Genomic DNA, 16037 nt, shown 5'->3' with positions numbered 1-16037 from the left:
ATATGCTGGATATCAGTGGTTGAATCCCATTACAACAGATGGAAGAGTTTGAACTAAATAAAAAAGAAACTGGAATTCAAAGTCTAATTTGACAATAAAACTTTTGCCAGTTGTTGTAAATACTCACATAGTTCACTAACATCCCTTTAAGGAAGGAAATCTGTTGTCATTACTGGTACAGTTTTGCATCTGGCTCCAGAACCACTGCAAAATGGATGACCCTTAACTGCCCTCCAAAATGGTATAACCAAGTCATTCAATTGCATCAACTACTACAAGTTCAAAAGAAATGAACGAAACCAAATGGACCACCTTGATAGACCATCGACTTTGGCACTAAGGACCAAGAAACAACAATGACAAACACAACTCTGTCAACCCTGCAATATCCTCAATACAAATGCCTGGGGCTGGTCCAAAACTTGCAGTGGTCTCACAGACTAGTCAAGTAAAAGCCTGTCAGCACGTATAAGGTATGATTTTTGGTCCTGCCAATATCCCACACACCATCACCACCCCTAGATTTGACCTATCACATAGGCAGGACAGACCCAGTGGTGGTGACAACAAAACAATACACAGGTGTAATGCAGTCACCCTGCAAATCCTCAATAATGATACTAGATTCTGTGAAATCTTAAGGCATCAAGTCAAACATGGGCAAGGAAATCTCCAGCTGATACAAACAAACAATGTTGGAGAAACTCAGTAGGTCCAGATGCATCTGTAAACAGAAAAAGAGACTTAACATTTGAAGTTTAATATGGCTTTTCTTCAAATCTGAAAGATGTTGGAAAATAGGCTCTTTTATACTTCTGACAGTAGCACAGCAAGAGGAAGCGACCAGATGGTGTAAAGTGGGAAATTTCAATGTCCAACATCAACATCAACTTGGCAGCAGCACTACTGACACATCTGGTCGATTCCAAAAGACATTGCTGCTAGACTGGGTCTGTTACAGATGGCAACGGAACCAGAAGCAAAAAACAGTCTTGGTCACATCGTCACCAATCTACCTGCTTCAGATGCATCTGTTCATGACATAATCAAAAAGCATAACCGACTCTCAAACTCTAGAAATGAAGTCTCTTCTTCATACTGAGTACACCCTTATGTTGTGTGGCACTGTCACCACTATAAATGGGAAAGACTTCAAACAGATCCAGAAACTCACGACTGGGCATCCATGAAGACTGTGGGGCATCAACGGCAGCAAAATTGTACTTAAACACAACCTGCAATCCAATGTCAAGGCACATCCCCACTCTACAATTGTCATCACTCAGTGTGCAGGAAAGCATGCCAGGAGCAGCACCAAGCTTACCTTGGCATATCCATCAACTTGAAGCTACAAAACAGGATTACTTGCATGCCAGAAAAATGTAACAGCAAGTTATAGACAGACCTAAGCTTTTCCACAACCAAAGGATTAGATTGGAGTTCTCAAGTTGGGAGAAGTGATGAACAACTAAACACTTTACTGGAGGTGGTGACTCTGCAGTTATCTCTAATCATGGAAGAGACCAACACTCAACACAAAAAGAGAAAGCCAAAATATCTGCATCAATTTTCAGTCAGAGGTGCCATGGATGCCCAACTCGCCCTTCTGGGGAAGTCACCAGCATCACAGACGTCAGCTTTCAGCCAATCGACTCACTTCACATCATATCAAGAAACAGCTGGAGACACTGTATGTAGGAAAGACGATGGGTCGTGACAACATTCTGGCAATACAGTACTAAAGACTTGTGCTCCAGAGTTTAGAGGACCCTCAGCCAAGATGTTTCAGTAAAGCTACAACACTGGCACCTACCCAGCAATGTCAAAAATCGCCAAGTACATCCTGCACATAGACAGCTGACTAAATCCAATCATGCCATTCACTGTCCCATGGGTCTACTCTCAATCGTGCATAAAGCAAAGTAACTGTGAAACAAAGGGGTTCATTCAAAGAACAGATGGTTCAGGTAAGCTAAGGTATATTTCTTAAGATGGGAATGTAATTCTTACAAAACCAGGGCTCCTTGGATGAGAAAAGAATGCAGAAATTAACATACGAAAAGAAAAAAAGCATACTTAACAAGATGTGAAGCAAAAAATATATACTTGAGAACCAAGAAGTGAAGAAGCAAATAGGAATTATGAGAAAAAAAAATGGCAGCTAACATAAAGTCGAATCCCAAGGTCTTTTATAGGCATAGAAATAGTAAAAGCAGCAGGGTCAATTCGAAACAAAAAAAAAGGAAACTCGCACACAGAAGCAGGGAACGTAGCTCACATCTTAAATTAATGCTTTGTATCTGTCTTTGCAAGATGATGCTGCTGCACGGGCCACACTGACAACAGAAAATTCATTGGTGACATAAGAAAAATGGTGGATTGATTAAGAGGAGTCAGCATGAATTTCTTGAGGCTCAACGATCAAAGCACGAGAGGGGCATAGCAACATGGGTATAATGGAGTGATAAGGAACAGAATAAATGATCAACAGGCATTTTAGGGGTGGAGGCCGATTTATAGTGGATATCCCTAAGGGTTGGCATTGGGACCTTTGCTTTTCCATAAATATTACAAATTTGGCAGGCAGGGAACAACTTCAAAGTTTGCAAATGACACTAAACTTGGAAAATTCTAAGAGGATGGCAGCATAGAACTCCAAAAAGACACTATGAACACAGCAGGCCAGGCAGCATTCGAAGAGCAGGAAAGCTGATGTTTTGGGTCAGGAACCTCCTTCAGAAAATGGGGCTCTGGGATAAAGAGAGAGATGGGGTGAAGGGGAGGGGGTTGGTGATAGCGAGAAAGTAACAGTGGGGATTGGTCAGTGAGATGGGATGACCAGATAGGTGGGAGAGATGACAGCCAAGTTAAGGAGGTGGGGGGGGGGGTGGAGATTTTGAAGCTTGTAAAGGCCACATTGAGACCATTGGGTTGTAGGCTTCCAAGGCGGAATATGCGGTGCTGTTCCTCCAGTTTTCGGGTGGCATCATTGTGACACTGGAGGAGGCCCAGAATGGGCACGTCGCCCAGGGTGTGGCAGGAGGAGTTGAAGTGGCCTCGCGACTGGAGGTGTTGTCATTTGTCACGAACCAATCATAGGCGCTCTGCAAAGCGGTCTCCGAGCCTTCACTTGGTCTCCCTGAAGTGAAGGAGGCCACATTGGGAACAGCGGATACAATACACCACATCAGCAGATGCTCCACCTCCCAGTCGCAAACCACTTCAACTCCCCCTCCAACTCCCTGGATAACATGTCCATCCTGGGCCTCCTCCAGGGTCACAATGATGCCACCTGGAAACTGGAAGAACAGCACCTCATATTCCGCCTTGGAAGCCGACAACCCAACGGTCTCAACGTAGACTTTACTGGCTTCAAAATCTCCCCACCCCGACCTCATTCCAAGACCAGCACCCGCCACCCCCTCTCATTCCCACCTCCTTGATCTGTCTGTCTTCTCTCCAACCTATCTGGTCTTCCTACCTCACTGACCACTTGCTATCACTGACCCCCTCCTCTATTTATTCCAGAGCCCCCTTTCCCCTCCCCCATTTCTGAAGAACAGTCTAGGCCTGAAACATCAGCTTTCCTGCTCCTCTGATGCTGCTTGGCCTGCTGTGTTCATCCAGCTCTACACCTTGTTAGCTAATAAAACAGTGTGCTCAGCTAAGTTAACAAGGGTACAGGGTACAAAAAGAAATGATGTTGACTTTGGAGAAGACGCTTGTTAGACCTCAGCTGGAGTATCGTGTACAGTCACAATCTCCACACAAAATGGAGCGGTGTGAATTCAGAGAGCGTCTGAAAGTAACTTACATGAAAGGCTCAAGGAACACAAACCTTTGGTTATGAGCACAAATTGTAGAAAGTAGGGGTGTTCACTTCGGAGAAAAAAAAGTAACAGCTGTTTCCAAAATTATAAACAGGCTAGATAAAACAAATAAAGGAGAAGCTGTTACTGCTTGTAAAAGGAATAAGAAAGAGGGCATAGACTTCAAGTGATGTGCAAAAGTAGCAAAGGGGATGTAAGAAAAACACTGCAAGTAGTTCAGGTTATGCAAAGCATGGCCTGGAAGTGTATCAAAGGCAGGTTCGATTGAAGTATTCAAGAGGGAGATGGATGATTATTTGGATGGAATGAGTGTGCAAGAGTATGGGGAAGGAAAAAAAGCAAGAGATTGGCATTAAGTACGGATGCTCGTTTGAAGAGCAAGTACAGGCACAGTGGGCCGAAAAGCCTCCTTCTGTGCCATAACTGTTCCGTAATTCTGTGAAAACAACATGGAACAAGACTCACTGCCTCCAAGATGCTTTCCAATAGCCCTTCTTTCCAATCTAGCATAATTGTGACATCTAAGGTAAATTAACTTTAGAACTGATACAAGGTCAAAATAATTTTTGTTCAAAAACATCACGAGATTAGGTAAATTCCTTCAAGCAATGCCCACAGCTCATGCAGTTACTACATTACTAGGTTCTAGCGGAACTCGTCCTCACCCTCAACAACTCCTCTTTCGATTCCTCCCACTTCCTACAGACAAAGGGGGTGGCTATGGGCACCCGCATGGGCCCAAGCTATGCCTGCCTCTTTGTAGGTTACGTGGGGCAGTCCCTCTTCCACACCTACACTGGCCCTAAACCCCACCTCTTCCTCCATTAATTGACGACTGTATCAGCGCCGCCTCCTGCTCCCTAGAGGAGCTGGAAGAGTTCATCCACTTCAACACCTTCCACCCGAATCTCACGTTCACCTGGGCCATCTCCAACACATCCCTCACCTTCCTGGACTCTCAGTCTCCATCTCAGGCAACCAGCTAGAAACCAATGTCCATTTCAAACCCACTGACTCCTACAGCTACTTAGAACACACCTCTTCCCACTCACGTTCCTGCAAAAATTCCATCCCCTATTCCCAATTCTTTCGACTCCACCGCATCTGCTCCCAAGATGAGGCATTCCACTCCCATACATCCCAAGTGTCTCGTTACTCAAGGACCGCAACTTCCACATCCCCCACCCCGCAGTGGCCAAGAACGCCCTTGATTGTGTCTCTCGCATTTCCCACAACTCACCCCTGACCCCCCACCCTCGCAATAACTGCCCCAAAACAGAATTCCCCCAGTCCTCACATACCACCCCGCCAACTTCCAGATACAACGCATCATCCTCCAACACTTCTGCCATCTACAATCCGACCCCACCACTAAAGACATTTTCCCAACCCCACTCTTGTCTGCCTTCCGGAGAGACCACTCTCTCCGTGACTCCCTTGTCCGCTCCACACTCCCCTCCAACCACTCCACACTCCCCTCCATCCACACCACACCCGGCACTTTCCCCTGCAACCGCAGGAAGTGCTACACTTGCCACCACACCTCCCCCTCACCCCCATCCCAGGCCCCAAATGACTTTCCACATCAGGCAGATGTTCACCTGCACATCTGCCAATGTGGTATACTGCATCTGCTGTACCCGTTGTGGCTTCCTCTACATTGGGGAAACCAAGCGGAGGCTTGGGAACCGCTTTGCAGAATGCCTACGCTTGGTTCACAATAAACTGCACCTCCCAGTCGCAGACCATTTCAACTCCCCCTCCCATTTGTCAGATGACATGTCCATCATGGACCTCCTGCAGTGCCACAATGATGCCACCCGCAGGTCGCAGGAACAGCAACTCATGTTCCGCTTGGGAATCCTGCAGCCCAATGGTATCAGTGTGAATTTCACAAGCTTCAAAATCTCCCCTCCTCCCACTGTATCCCAAAACCAGCCCAGCTCATCGCCATCTCCATAACCTGTTCTTCCTCTCACCTATCCCCTCCTCCCACCTCAAGCCGCACCTCCATTTCCCACCTACTAACTTCATCCCGCCCCCTTAACCCGTCTATCCTCCCTGGACCGACCTATCCCCTCCCTACCTCCCCACCTATCTTATCCTCTATCCATCTTCGGTCCTCCTCCCCCTCTCTATTTCAGAATCCTCTCCCCATCCCCCTTTTCTGATGAAGGGTCTATGCCCGAAACGTCAGCTTTTGTGCTCCTAAGATGCTGCTTGGCCTGCTGTGTTCATCCAGCTCCACACTTTGTTATCTCGGATTCTCCAGCATCTGCAGTTCCCATTATCTCTCATTTTGAACTCTTCCCCATTTCACAGTGAGCTAATCTCAAATGATTTTTGTTTCAGCTAGAATGAAAACAGCCTTCAGAGCCAAGTTTTACGTAATGTACAAGTAATAAGAACCTGTAAAATAGCTTTGCCAATCTCTCATGACACACTACATTCAGCCAAATAATTTTGAAAACAAGATACATTGAGAATCCAAAGTCTTCATCTTTGACCATCTGATATTTATGTTTCATCTACCATCAATTATCTCTCTTCTTTCAAAAGAAAAGATCGGCAGCTAAGAATTTGATAAACAAAAAAGTTATGCAACAGATTTCATGCCACAATTGTGTATGACTATGATGTGATCAAATAAGGAGGAAGTTCACCACTTCAAATCAAATCAACAACTTCCACAACTTGGGACTAACAGGAAAGCTGAAAATAACTAAAACACAAACTTGTCTCTTCATGTATGTTTCCACACTATTCAGCTATGAATTACTGTTCTTTACTATTTTTCTGTAAGACAATAACTGGTATTTCCATAGCACTCAAGTGCAGAAACATCATTCAGCATTCTAAAAGGTGATGAGCGAAAGCAAGTGCAAGGATAGGACAGAGGTCTAATGTGGAATAAAAGCATTTTTAAAAATCAACCTGTTCAGACATGAACGTGGATCTTTGGCCCAAAGATAGGGAGGGACACGATCACTGCACCACAAGATATTTTTTAAAAAAACATTGCCTCTAACGATAATATCAAAGAATTGAACAAGGAAGCATTTAACCAGACACCAATTTTCTTCAGGACTGACAACCAGCCATTGAGAAAGGGCTCAAAGTGGAGGAAAGTAGTCAAGCATAAAGGAAGGCACAGTCTTTTCATTACGCCAACAGAACCACACGATCACATTTTTAAAACCGAAATACTACGGTCAAAATACTACTTTCGAACATTACTGAAACTCTTATGACCTAGAATCAATATTGATTCTTGAACTCATACTCCTAAATTGCATTTAAAGAGCAAAAAATGAGAACAAATACAAATGACTTCAACTTACAAATGTTCAAAACTTCAAACAGACTAGCTTCATTCTTGTAAACACATACCTAAACTGTGACCATTCTTTGTGTAGAAACAGGTATTATTGATCAGATTTACACAGCATCCAATTACATCGCCAGTTGTAAACGTTGGTCCATAAGGTTGTCCAGTTCCAGAGGAACAGAATGAATGGCCATCATCTCCATGGTAACCATATGAGTGCTTATCCCAGCCTAAAACAAAAACATTCCACATATCATACATGGACCAACATAATGAACACGATTATGCAATATAGACTTTTAAACAAGGCTGCTTCAAACAGATGAGTGAATAAATAGGCTATTGGACTCAACTTATGTTAATTAACTTAAAATACAGTTCTTCCCATTGAGGACAACTTGCTTCCTCTCTGCAACTTCCCACTCCACTCCAAATGCTCAGTGATCAATATAATTCAGAAGTCAAGACATTAATAACATGAAATAAAAGTTGTGCAAAAATATTTTAAAATAATCCATGAAACGTATTAATCTATCTCCCCTGGCAATCTATCTCAAGGTAGAACAACAATGTAGTTTTCAGGGGCATCTACCTAACTGAACCTGCAGTATGACCACCCTCCTGAAGCTACTATCCATTACATTCTCTGCCTCCTATAAGCTTCTCAGTACTTCCAATTAATGCTCCAATAGATCCACATAATGAGAAGAGCTGTGGCCACACTCCTTACAAACAGTCATTAGAGCCAACAACTGCTCCCATGAGTAGGAAAGTTTTGGAGGAATATGGGTCAAAAGCAGGCAAGTGGGACTAGTTTAGTTTTGGAACATGGTTGGCGTGGACTAGTTGGACTGAAGAGTCTGTTTCCATGCTGTATGGCTCAGACTCTAAAATCTCCAACATCTGACAGGAGCAGCATAAAACTCCACTGACTGCCATCTTCACAGGTTTTAACAACTAGCAGACTTGGGGGTCAAAAAAAAGTCTTACTTTGTGCTTATCTTGTTGCTGCTCAACCTCCGTAACAAAGCCTGGTATTCACCTAGGCCCACTCTTAGATCTAACCAGCAGCACCTTAACCATAATGCAACCTTTTGCAAAAATGGCTAGAACATGACAGCAATGCCTCTCCCCCTCACTAACCTAAACTCCTACACTTCTTTCCCCTGAACATCAGAGGCTGAGGGGTAACTCAGATTTCTATCATGGGAGACCATAAACAACGTGAACAACCAAAGTAGGGCAGTCCAAAACCAGACACAGCATAGGTTTATGGTGATGAGTAAAGATTTAAAAGGGACCTGAAGGGCAATCTTTTCCACACAGAGGGTCGTGCATATTTAGAACCAGCTGCCAGAGCAAGTGGCAGAGGCAAGTACAAATACATTTAAAAAACATTTGGACAGGTATGTGGGTAGGAAAGGTATAGTGGATATGGGCCTAAAAGCAAACAAATGGGACTGTTCAGTTTGAAAAATTGAGTACATAGACGAGTTGAGTGAAGGCTCTGCTTCTGTGCTGTATGGCTATAAAAGGTGACTGAGGTAGTAAAGACAGGAATGTCTATGGTTGTTGTTCATATGGACTGCCAGACGGAATTTGGTTAAGTCCTACATAAAAGATCATGAACCAAGGTAGTAGCCAATGGAATTGACAGCAATTATTAGGGTGACTGGGAAACTGGTTGATTGACAAGCAACAGGAATTAAGGATATTAGACAGATACTTAAATTGGCAAGATGTGACCAGTGGTGTCTCACAAAGGCCTTCAATTATTCACATTTATTAATGACTTGAATGACTGTGTCATTATCCAATTTTGCTGATGCCACAAAATTAAGTGGCATCGTAGACACAGTCTATAATAACAATATCAAAGAGATATTGATAGGCCAAGGGAATGTGCAAAATTGCAGCACAATGTAAGCAAGTGAGAGATTATCCATGTTGGTCCAAAACAAAGATAGATCATGGTACTTCCCAGATGGCACAAAATTAAGTACAGTGGCTGCCCAAAGAGATTTGGGAGTTCAGGTTAATATAATTTTTAAGTATGCTACAAGTAATCAAGAAAGCCAATGGAATTCTGGCCTTTGCATCTGGAGGACAGGAGTATAAAGATGCAATTGCACCTCTGCTAAACAAAATACTGGTTCGAGCCCACTTAGCATACCGTGATCAGATCTGGACAATACACCTTAGCCAGGATGTAGAAGGCTGGGAGGGAGTACAATGTAGGCTTACAAGAATGATTAAATAAAAGAACTGTGGATGCTACAAATCTAAAGTAAAAACAAATTGCTTGTCAATCTGTGCAGGTCTAGCCGCATCTGTGGAGAGAAATCAGTGTTAACATTTCCGGTCCAGTGACCCGTTCTCTCCAAATGCTGCCACACTTGGTGAGAATAGAACACCGAACATAGAACAGTATAGTACAGGCCCTTCGACCCAGAATGTTGTGCCGAACTAAGATCAAACTACCCTGCATACCCTACATTGTACTATCATCCATGTCCTATCCAACAGTCGCTTAAACATCTCTTATGTATCTGACTCCATCACCACTGCTGGCAGCGCATTCCACTCGCTCACCACTGTGTAAAGAACCCACCTCTAAACATGTCCCCTATACCTTTTTCCAATCACCTTAAAATTATGCCCCCTTGTAATAGTCATTTCCGCCAGAGGAAAAAGTCTCTGGCTATCTACTCTGTCTGTGCCCATCATCTTTCCTCCACCCACCACCCCCCCCCATATCAAATCGCCACTCATCTTTCTTCACTCCAATGAGAAAAGTCCTAGCTCCCTCAACCTTTCCTCATGAGACCTGACCTCCAGTCCAGGCAGCATCATCGTAAATCTCCTCTGCACCCTCTTTAAAGATTCCACATCCTTCCTATAATGAGGCAACCGGAGCAGAACACAATATTCCAAGTATGGTCTAACCAAGGTTTTACAGAGCTGCAGCATAACCTCACGGCTCTTGAACTTATCTCCCCTGCCAATGAAAACCAACACATCATATGCCCTTTTTTTTTAAAGCAACCCTATCAACTTGGGTAGCAACTTTGAGGGATCTATGGACGTGGATCCCAAGATCGTCCTGCTCCTCCACACTGCCAAGAATTCTGCCATTAACACTATTCTGCGTTCAAATTCAACCTTCCAAAATGAATCACTTCACACTTTTCTGAATTGAATTCCATCTGCTACTTCTTTGCCCAGCTCTGCATCCTGTCAATGTCCCATTGCAACGTACAACAGTCCTCTACGCTATCCACAACTCCACAAATCTTTGTCATTGGTAAAGTTAATAGCCCACCCTCCACTTCCTCATCCAAGTCATTTAATGACGATCACAAAGACCAGATGTCCCAGAACAAATCCTTGCCGAGCACCACTGGTCACCGTGCTTCTGGCTGAATACTTTCCATCTACTATCACCTTCTGTCTTCTACTGGACAGCCAAATTTCCCTGAATCCCAAGTCTCCTTACTTTTTGAATGAGCCTATCATGGGGAGCTAATCAAATGCCTTGCTAAAATCCATATACCACTACCACTGCCACTGCCACTGCTCTACCTTCAATGTGTTTGGTCACATCTTCAAAGAGTTCAATAACGCTTGAGGCATGACCTGGCCCTCGCAAAGCCATGCTGACTATTTCTAATCAAACAGTGTTTATGATCATTTGGAAAAATACAATCTCTCAGGCCTCTCCAATAATTTGCCCACCACAGAAGACAGACTGACTGGTCTGTAATTCCCACGATTATCCCTACTCCAGCAATTGTCCAGCAATTTCTGTTCTTGTTACAAGAATGATACCTGGACTTGAGAGGTTAAACTACGAGGAGAGATTATACAAATTAGGCCTGTTTTTTCTAGATTTTAGAAGATTATGGTGTGATCTAGTCAAAGTCTTCAAAATAATAACAGGAAAGGACATGTTAGAAAAAGATTAAATATTTCCACTGATTAGGGATTCTAGAGCTAGGGTGCAGTTTATCAGGATGAGAGTGTCACTAGCTAGGCAGCATTTATTACCCATCCCTAATTGCCCAGAGGGCAGTTAACAGTCAACCACATTGTTGTGGACCTGGAGTCACATATAGGCCAGACCAGGTAAGGATGGCAGTTTCCTTCCCTGAAGGACATGAGTGAACCTGATGGGTTTTTCTGACAATCAGCAGAGGATTCATGGTCATCATTAGATTCTTAATTCCAGATGTTTATATTGAATTCAAATTCCACCATCTGCTGTGGCAGGATTCAAACTCACGTCCCCAGAACATGATCTGGGTCTCTAGATTAACTGTCCAGCAATAATACCACTAGGCCATTGCCTCCCCATGATTAGGGCCAGCCTGTTTAAGAGAGATGTTAGGAAGCACTTCTTGGCAGAAAGGGTGGCAAAGACTTGGAACACGCTTTCACGAACAGCAGTGGATACTAGATCAGTTGTTAATCAGGACAGAACAGATTTATAAAGTTAGGCACAGATCAGCTATGATCTTACTGAATGGCTGAACACACCTGAAAGGCTGAATGGGACTCCTCTTCCTTTGTTCCATGAATGTTTGTATCACCTGCAAACCTACTGATCAACTCTCCCACATTCAAGTTTAAACCACTTTTACATACCAACAACTGCAAAAATCCCCTTGCAGAATGCCACTGGAAACAGACCTTCATGGAAAAACACCCCTCAGCCATTACTCTGTTCCTGTCACTCAGCCAATTGTGTATCTAATTGGTCAATTTTTCCTTGGAACCCAAGGGCTTTTACCTATGCCATCTACCATGGGGGACCTTCTCAGAAACCTTGCTGAAGTCTAAGTAGACTACATTAAAAGCATTGCCTCATCTACAAATCTAGTCACTAATTCAAAAAAAAAATCAAGTTAGTCAGACATGATATCCTTTAATGAAACCATGCTGATCGTTCGATTAATCCCTGCCTCTCCAAATGCAGATGAATTCTGTCCTTCAGAATTGCTTCCATAGCTCCCCTATCACTAAAGTTAAACTAACCAGCCTTGTTCTCTTCTTGAGCAAGGGGACCTCACTTGTTGACCTCCAGAGAGGAAACAAAGTGTTTGCAAACACCCTGATTATTCCCTCCCTTGTCTCACTCAACAACCTACGGTATATTTCATCTGGCCCTGGAAATTTATCTATTTAAGCCTGCCAGACCACTCAGAACTTCCTCTCTACCGATGTTAACGTCTTTAATTGTATCACAGACCCTCTCATCCAGGGGCATCCAATGTTTTAAGCCCTTGCTATATGCCATAAGCCTCTTAAATGATCACTGCATATCCCTTGATATCTAGCATCCATTGGATTGGATGGTCCCACCCTCTTTCTTTATTGGAGGAGGTTGGCACTGTAGCCTCCATACTTATTTCTTGAATACAACCCATTGCTCCAAGGTAGACTACCTAAAAGTATCTGCTCCCAGTCCATTTTGGCCAAATCATATCTGACCTTGTTAACATCAGCTTTCCCCCAATCTAATACTTCGATTTCAGACTCTTCATTGTTCTTTCTCCACAACATCTAGAATCAAGCAGCATTACAATCATACTCTGAAACGTTCCTCCAACTGATACTTCAACCACTTGACTAGCTTTGTAGCCTAAGAATTAAGCCCAGGACTGAAACTTTTGAAGCCTATGTCAATGGACTTAGAAATGAATTCAGGACAGCTTTTTAAAATTCTGCTCCCTCCAAACCTTTCACATAATGACTACCTAGCTAATGTTGTAGAATCTGAAATCCCTTATCATTTTTATGTTTTCGTGAAATCCGCCTACAGATCTGCTCATTTATTTCGGTCATAGCATTAGGGGCCTCTCACATGCTGCGATTACTCCTTTTTGGTTTTTAAGTTATATCTACAAGGCTTCATTTGAGGCGGCTTCAAGAGGTCACTCCTCCTTACTGCTATAATAGATTCCCTATCAAAATTGTGACACTTGCTCCTTTATTTAACCTATTTTCTTGTTTCATCTGAAGACCCCGTATCCTGAAAATTGAGCTCTCTATCTAGTTTCAGCGACAATGATACCATATCCCCGTATTTTAATTTGTGTCCCCAACTCAACTGCCCTGACCAGAGATAGTAGGAACTGCAGATGCTAGAGAATCCGAGACAAGGTGTAGAGCTGGATGAACACAGCAGGCCAAGCAGCATCAGGGGAGCAGGAAGGCTGACGTTTCAGGCCTAGACCCTTCTTCAGAATGCAGGAGGGAAAGGGGTTTCTGAAATAAATAGAGAGGGAGGGGGAGGCGGACAGAAGATGGATCGAAAAGAAGATAGCTGTCGCCTCTCCACCTAGGTCAAAAGAAGCTGGGAAGGAGCAAGTAAAGGTGAGTGTAGGTGGGGAGTTGGGGAGGAGAAAGGTCAGACCAGGGAGGACAGACAGGTCAAGGGGGCAGGATGAGATTAGTAGGTAGGACGAACCCTGGAGCCCAAGGGTATCAATGTGGACTTCACAAGCTTCAAAATCTCCCCTCTCCCGCCAACACCCCAGCTCATCCCCTCCTCCCACTCAAGCCCCACCCCCATCTCCTAGCTACCAGCCTCATCCCACTCCCTTGACCTGTCCGTCCTCCCTGGACTGACCTATCTCCTCCCCAACTCCCCACATACACTCACCTTCACTGGCTCCATTCTCGCCTCTTTGACCTGTCTGTCTCCTCTCCACCTGTCTTCTCCTCTATCCATCTTCTGTCCACCTCCCCCTCTCTCCCTATTGATTTCAGAACCCCCTTCCCCTCCCCCATTTCTGAAGGGTCTTGGCCCGAAACGTCAGCCTTCCTGTTCCTCTGATGTTGCTTGGCCTGCTGTCATCCAGCTCTACACCTTGTTATGCCCTAATCAGACTCCTCTTATTAAAATAAAGATCATCCAAACTTGCTAAACTTCCTTGCACCTTAACTGGTTTATACGATCTATGCTGTCCTCACTTGCTACAGTTTCTAACTGTCGCAATTCATCTTTCCCTGCTGAACGTTCTCAATGTCCAGGGAAGCAACACCCCATCCTACAGTCTTTTACAGCCACAGAAATACCTGTCATCTCCCCTAACAATTGAATCCCCTAGTACTATAGCCTGGCCATTCTTTCCCTCTTCTCTTGCACACCAGACACAGTGCAATGAGGCCGGCTGCCACCGCTTTTCCCTCCAAGTCCATCTCCCAAAATAGAATACCTGTTAGAAAGCAGGTGACCACAACGGACTCCTGCACTGGCTGCCTTCCTCTATTCTATCTGGTAGAATTTTTTAAAAATTTAATTCAAGTTGTACCATCTGCCAGTGTTCAAACCTAGGTCCCCAGAATATTACAGAGGTCTTTGTGTTTATAATCTAGTCATAGACCACACAGCCATTATCTCCGCATTAACTCCCTCCTTATCTTCTTCCCCTTGGGCATTCTTAAAATTTAAGTTTTCATTCCAAGAGGGTCACATGTAACTAATTTCATTAGGTTTATTAGGCAACCAGCTACTTCTGGTGACTTATCCTTGGAGTGATTCCTGTACTTCAAAAAGTTTTAGTGGGATAGACACAGGAATTAGGTTACCTGACGTTAATAATTAAAACCTTTATCATCTCCCACTTGTGCTGAAATTCAAAGTCAAGGTCAGTGTCCCTGAGGTCTACACTGACTTAGTAGACTTGACTAGTCTCAAGACTAAAACAAAACAGATGGTCAGAACTGATGAAGCAATAAATCAGACTATATCAGAAACATCCTTCCAGTTGCACTTTTTCAGATGCTGACAAGCTGCAAATGTTTCAGGTTCCAGAGTTACAATGGTTTATATATCATGGCTGTTTAGAAGACAACCTGAAAACAAGCACCTACCTGGCAATCTGTTCATGTTGACACCTTGAGCAGAAAGGCCAATGCCCATGTACCTGTAACAACAGAGCTCTTAATTTTTTCAGTGAATTAGATTTAGGCAATTATTCTGCTGCACAACATTTTTAGGCAAGAGGATAATTACATAAAAACCTGAGATGACCCCAATACTTATAAATTTAACTTACAATATACTGCTACTGGCAGCCAATCTTGGCACCATACAATAGTATTAGTGCAACAAGCTGTGGAATCATTCCTCAAGAGGCATGCCACTAGAAGCATGAGCACCATGACAGCAAGACAGATAGCCATTGTATTTTATAGCTACCCATTTTCACATTCATAACGTTGTGGACTTTCCATCGTCAATTGCAAAGTTTGCATTCAAAAACTAACTGAAAAGATACATAGTTGAAAGTTCAATCTACTCACACCTAGAACAGATGCTCTAGCATCTAACTGAATGCAAAGACATGCACAACTGCCACTAGAGATGACATCGTTTGATGATTTTCTACACAGACCAGTGTGTTTTTTTTATATAGAAACCGTCTCTTACGGGACACTGAATTCTCTGGCTAGGCCAGCATTTATTGCCATTCAGAAGGTGGTGGAGAGCTGTCTTCTTGAACCACTGCAATCTATGTGCTGTGGGTTAACCCATAATGTCATCAGGTAGGAAATTCAAGAATTTGGTCCAACAACACTGAACTAACGGCGATACAATTTGAAGTCAGAATGGTGAGTGGCTTTGTGGATACATAAAAGATGGCAGCGTTTACATGTTTCTGTTGCACTTGTCCTTCTAATTGGTAGTAGTTGAGGGTTGGAAGGTGCTGTTTAAGGAGTCTTAAGGAATTTCTGCACTGCATCTTGTAAATGGTACACAATTTTGTGACTGAGTGTCAGTGGTGGGAATGAATGAATGTTTCTGGATGAGGTGCTGATCAAGGAGGCTGCTTTGTCCTGGATCAAGTCAAGCTTGTTGGACCTGCACCCAT

The 16037-nt window shown here is 43.6% G+C and overlaps 1 protein-coding gene across 3 annotated transcripts in view; it reads right to left on the bottom strand.

Annotated features, from left to right (window-relative positions):
• Window positions 1-16037, bottom strand: part of ranbp9 (RAN binding protein 9) — a 102799-nt gene that overhangs the window by 52467 nt on the left and 34295 nt on the right. For all 3 annotated transcript variants that reach the window (XM_048521525.2, XM_059653576.1, XM_048521534.2), the window contains 2 exons: window positions 15037-15089; window positions 7221-7388 (listed from right to left, as the gene is read on the bottom strand). In XM_048521525.2, the coding sequence (XP_048377482.1) occupies window positions 7221-7388; window positions 15037-15089 (221 nt within the window). The remainder of the gene's footprint in view (window positions 1-7220; window positions 7389-15036; window positions 15090-16037) is intronic.

The sequence above is a fragment of the Stegostoma tigrinum genome, chromosome 2, assembly GCF_030684315.1.
Source record: "Stegostoma tigrinum isolate sSteTig4 chromosome 2, sSteTig4.hap1, whole genome shotgun sequence".
In the NCBI taxonomy this organism is placed as follows: Eukaryota; Metazoa; Chordata; class Chondrichthyes; order Orectolobiformes; family Stegostomatidae; genus Stegostoma; species Stegostoma tigrinum.
Note: the sequence above shows the minus strand (reverse complement) of the source record. Positions and strands in the feature narration are given on the sequence as shown.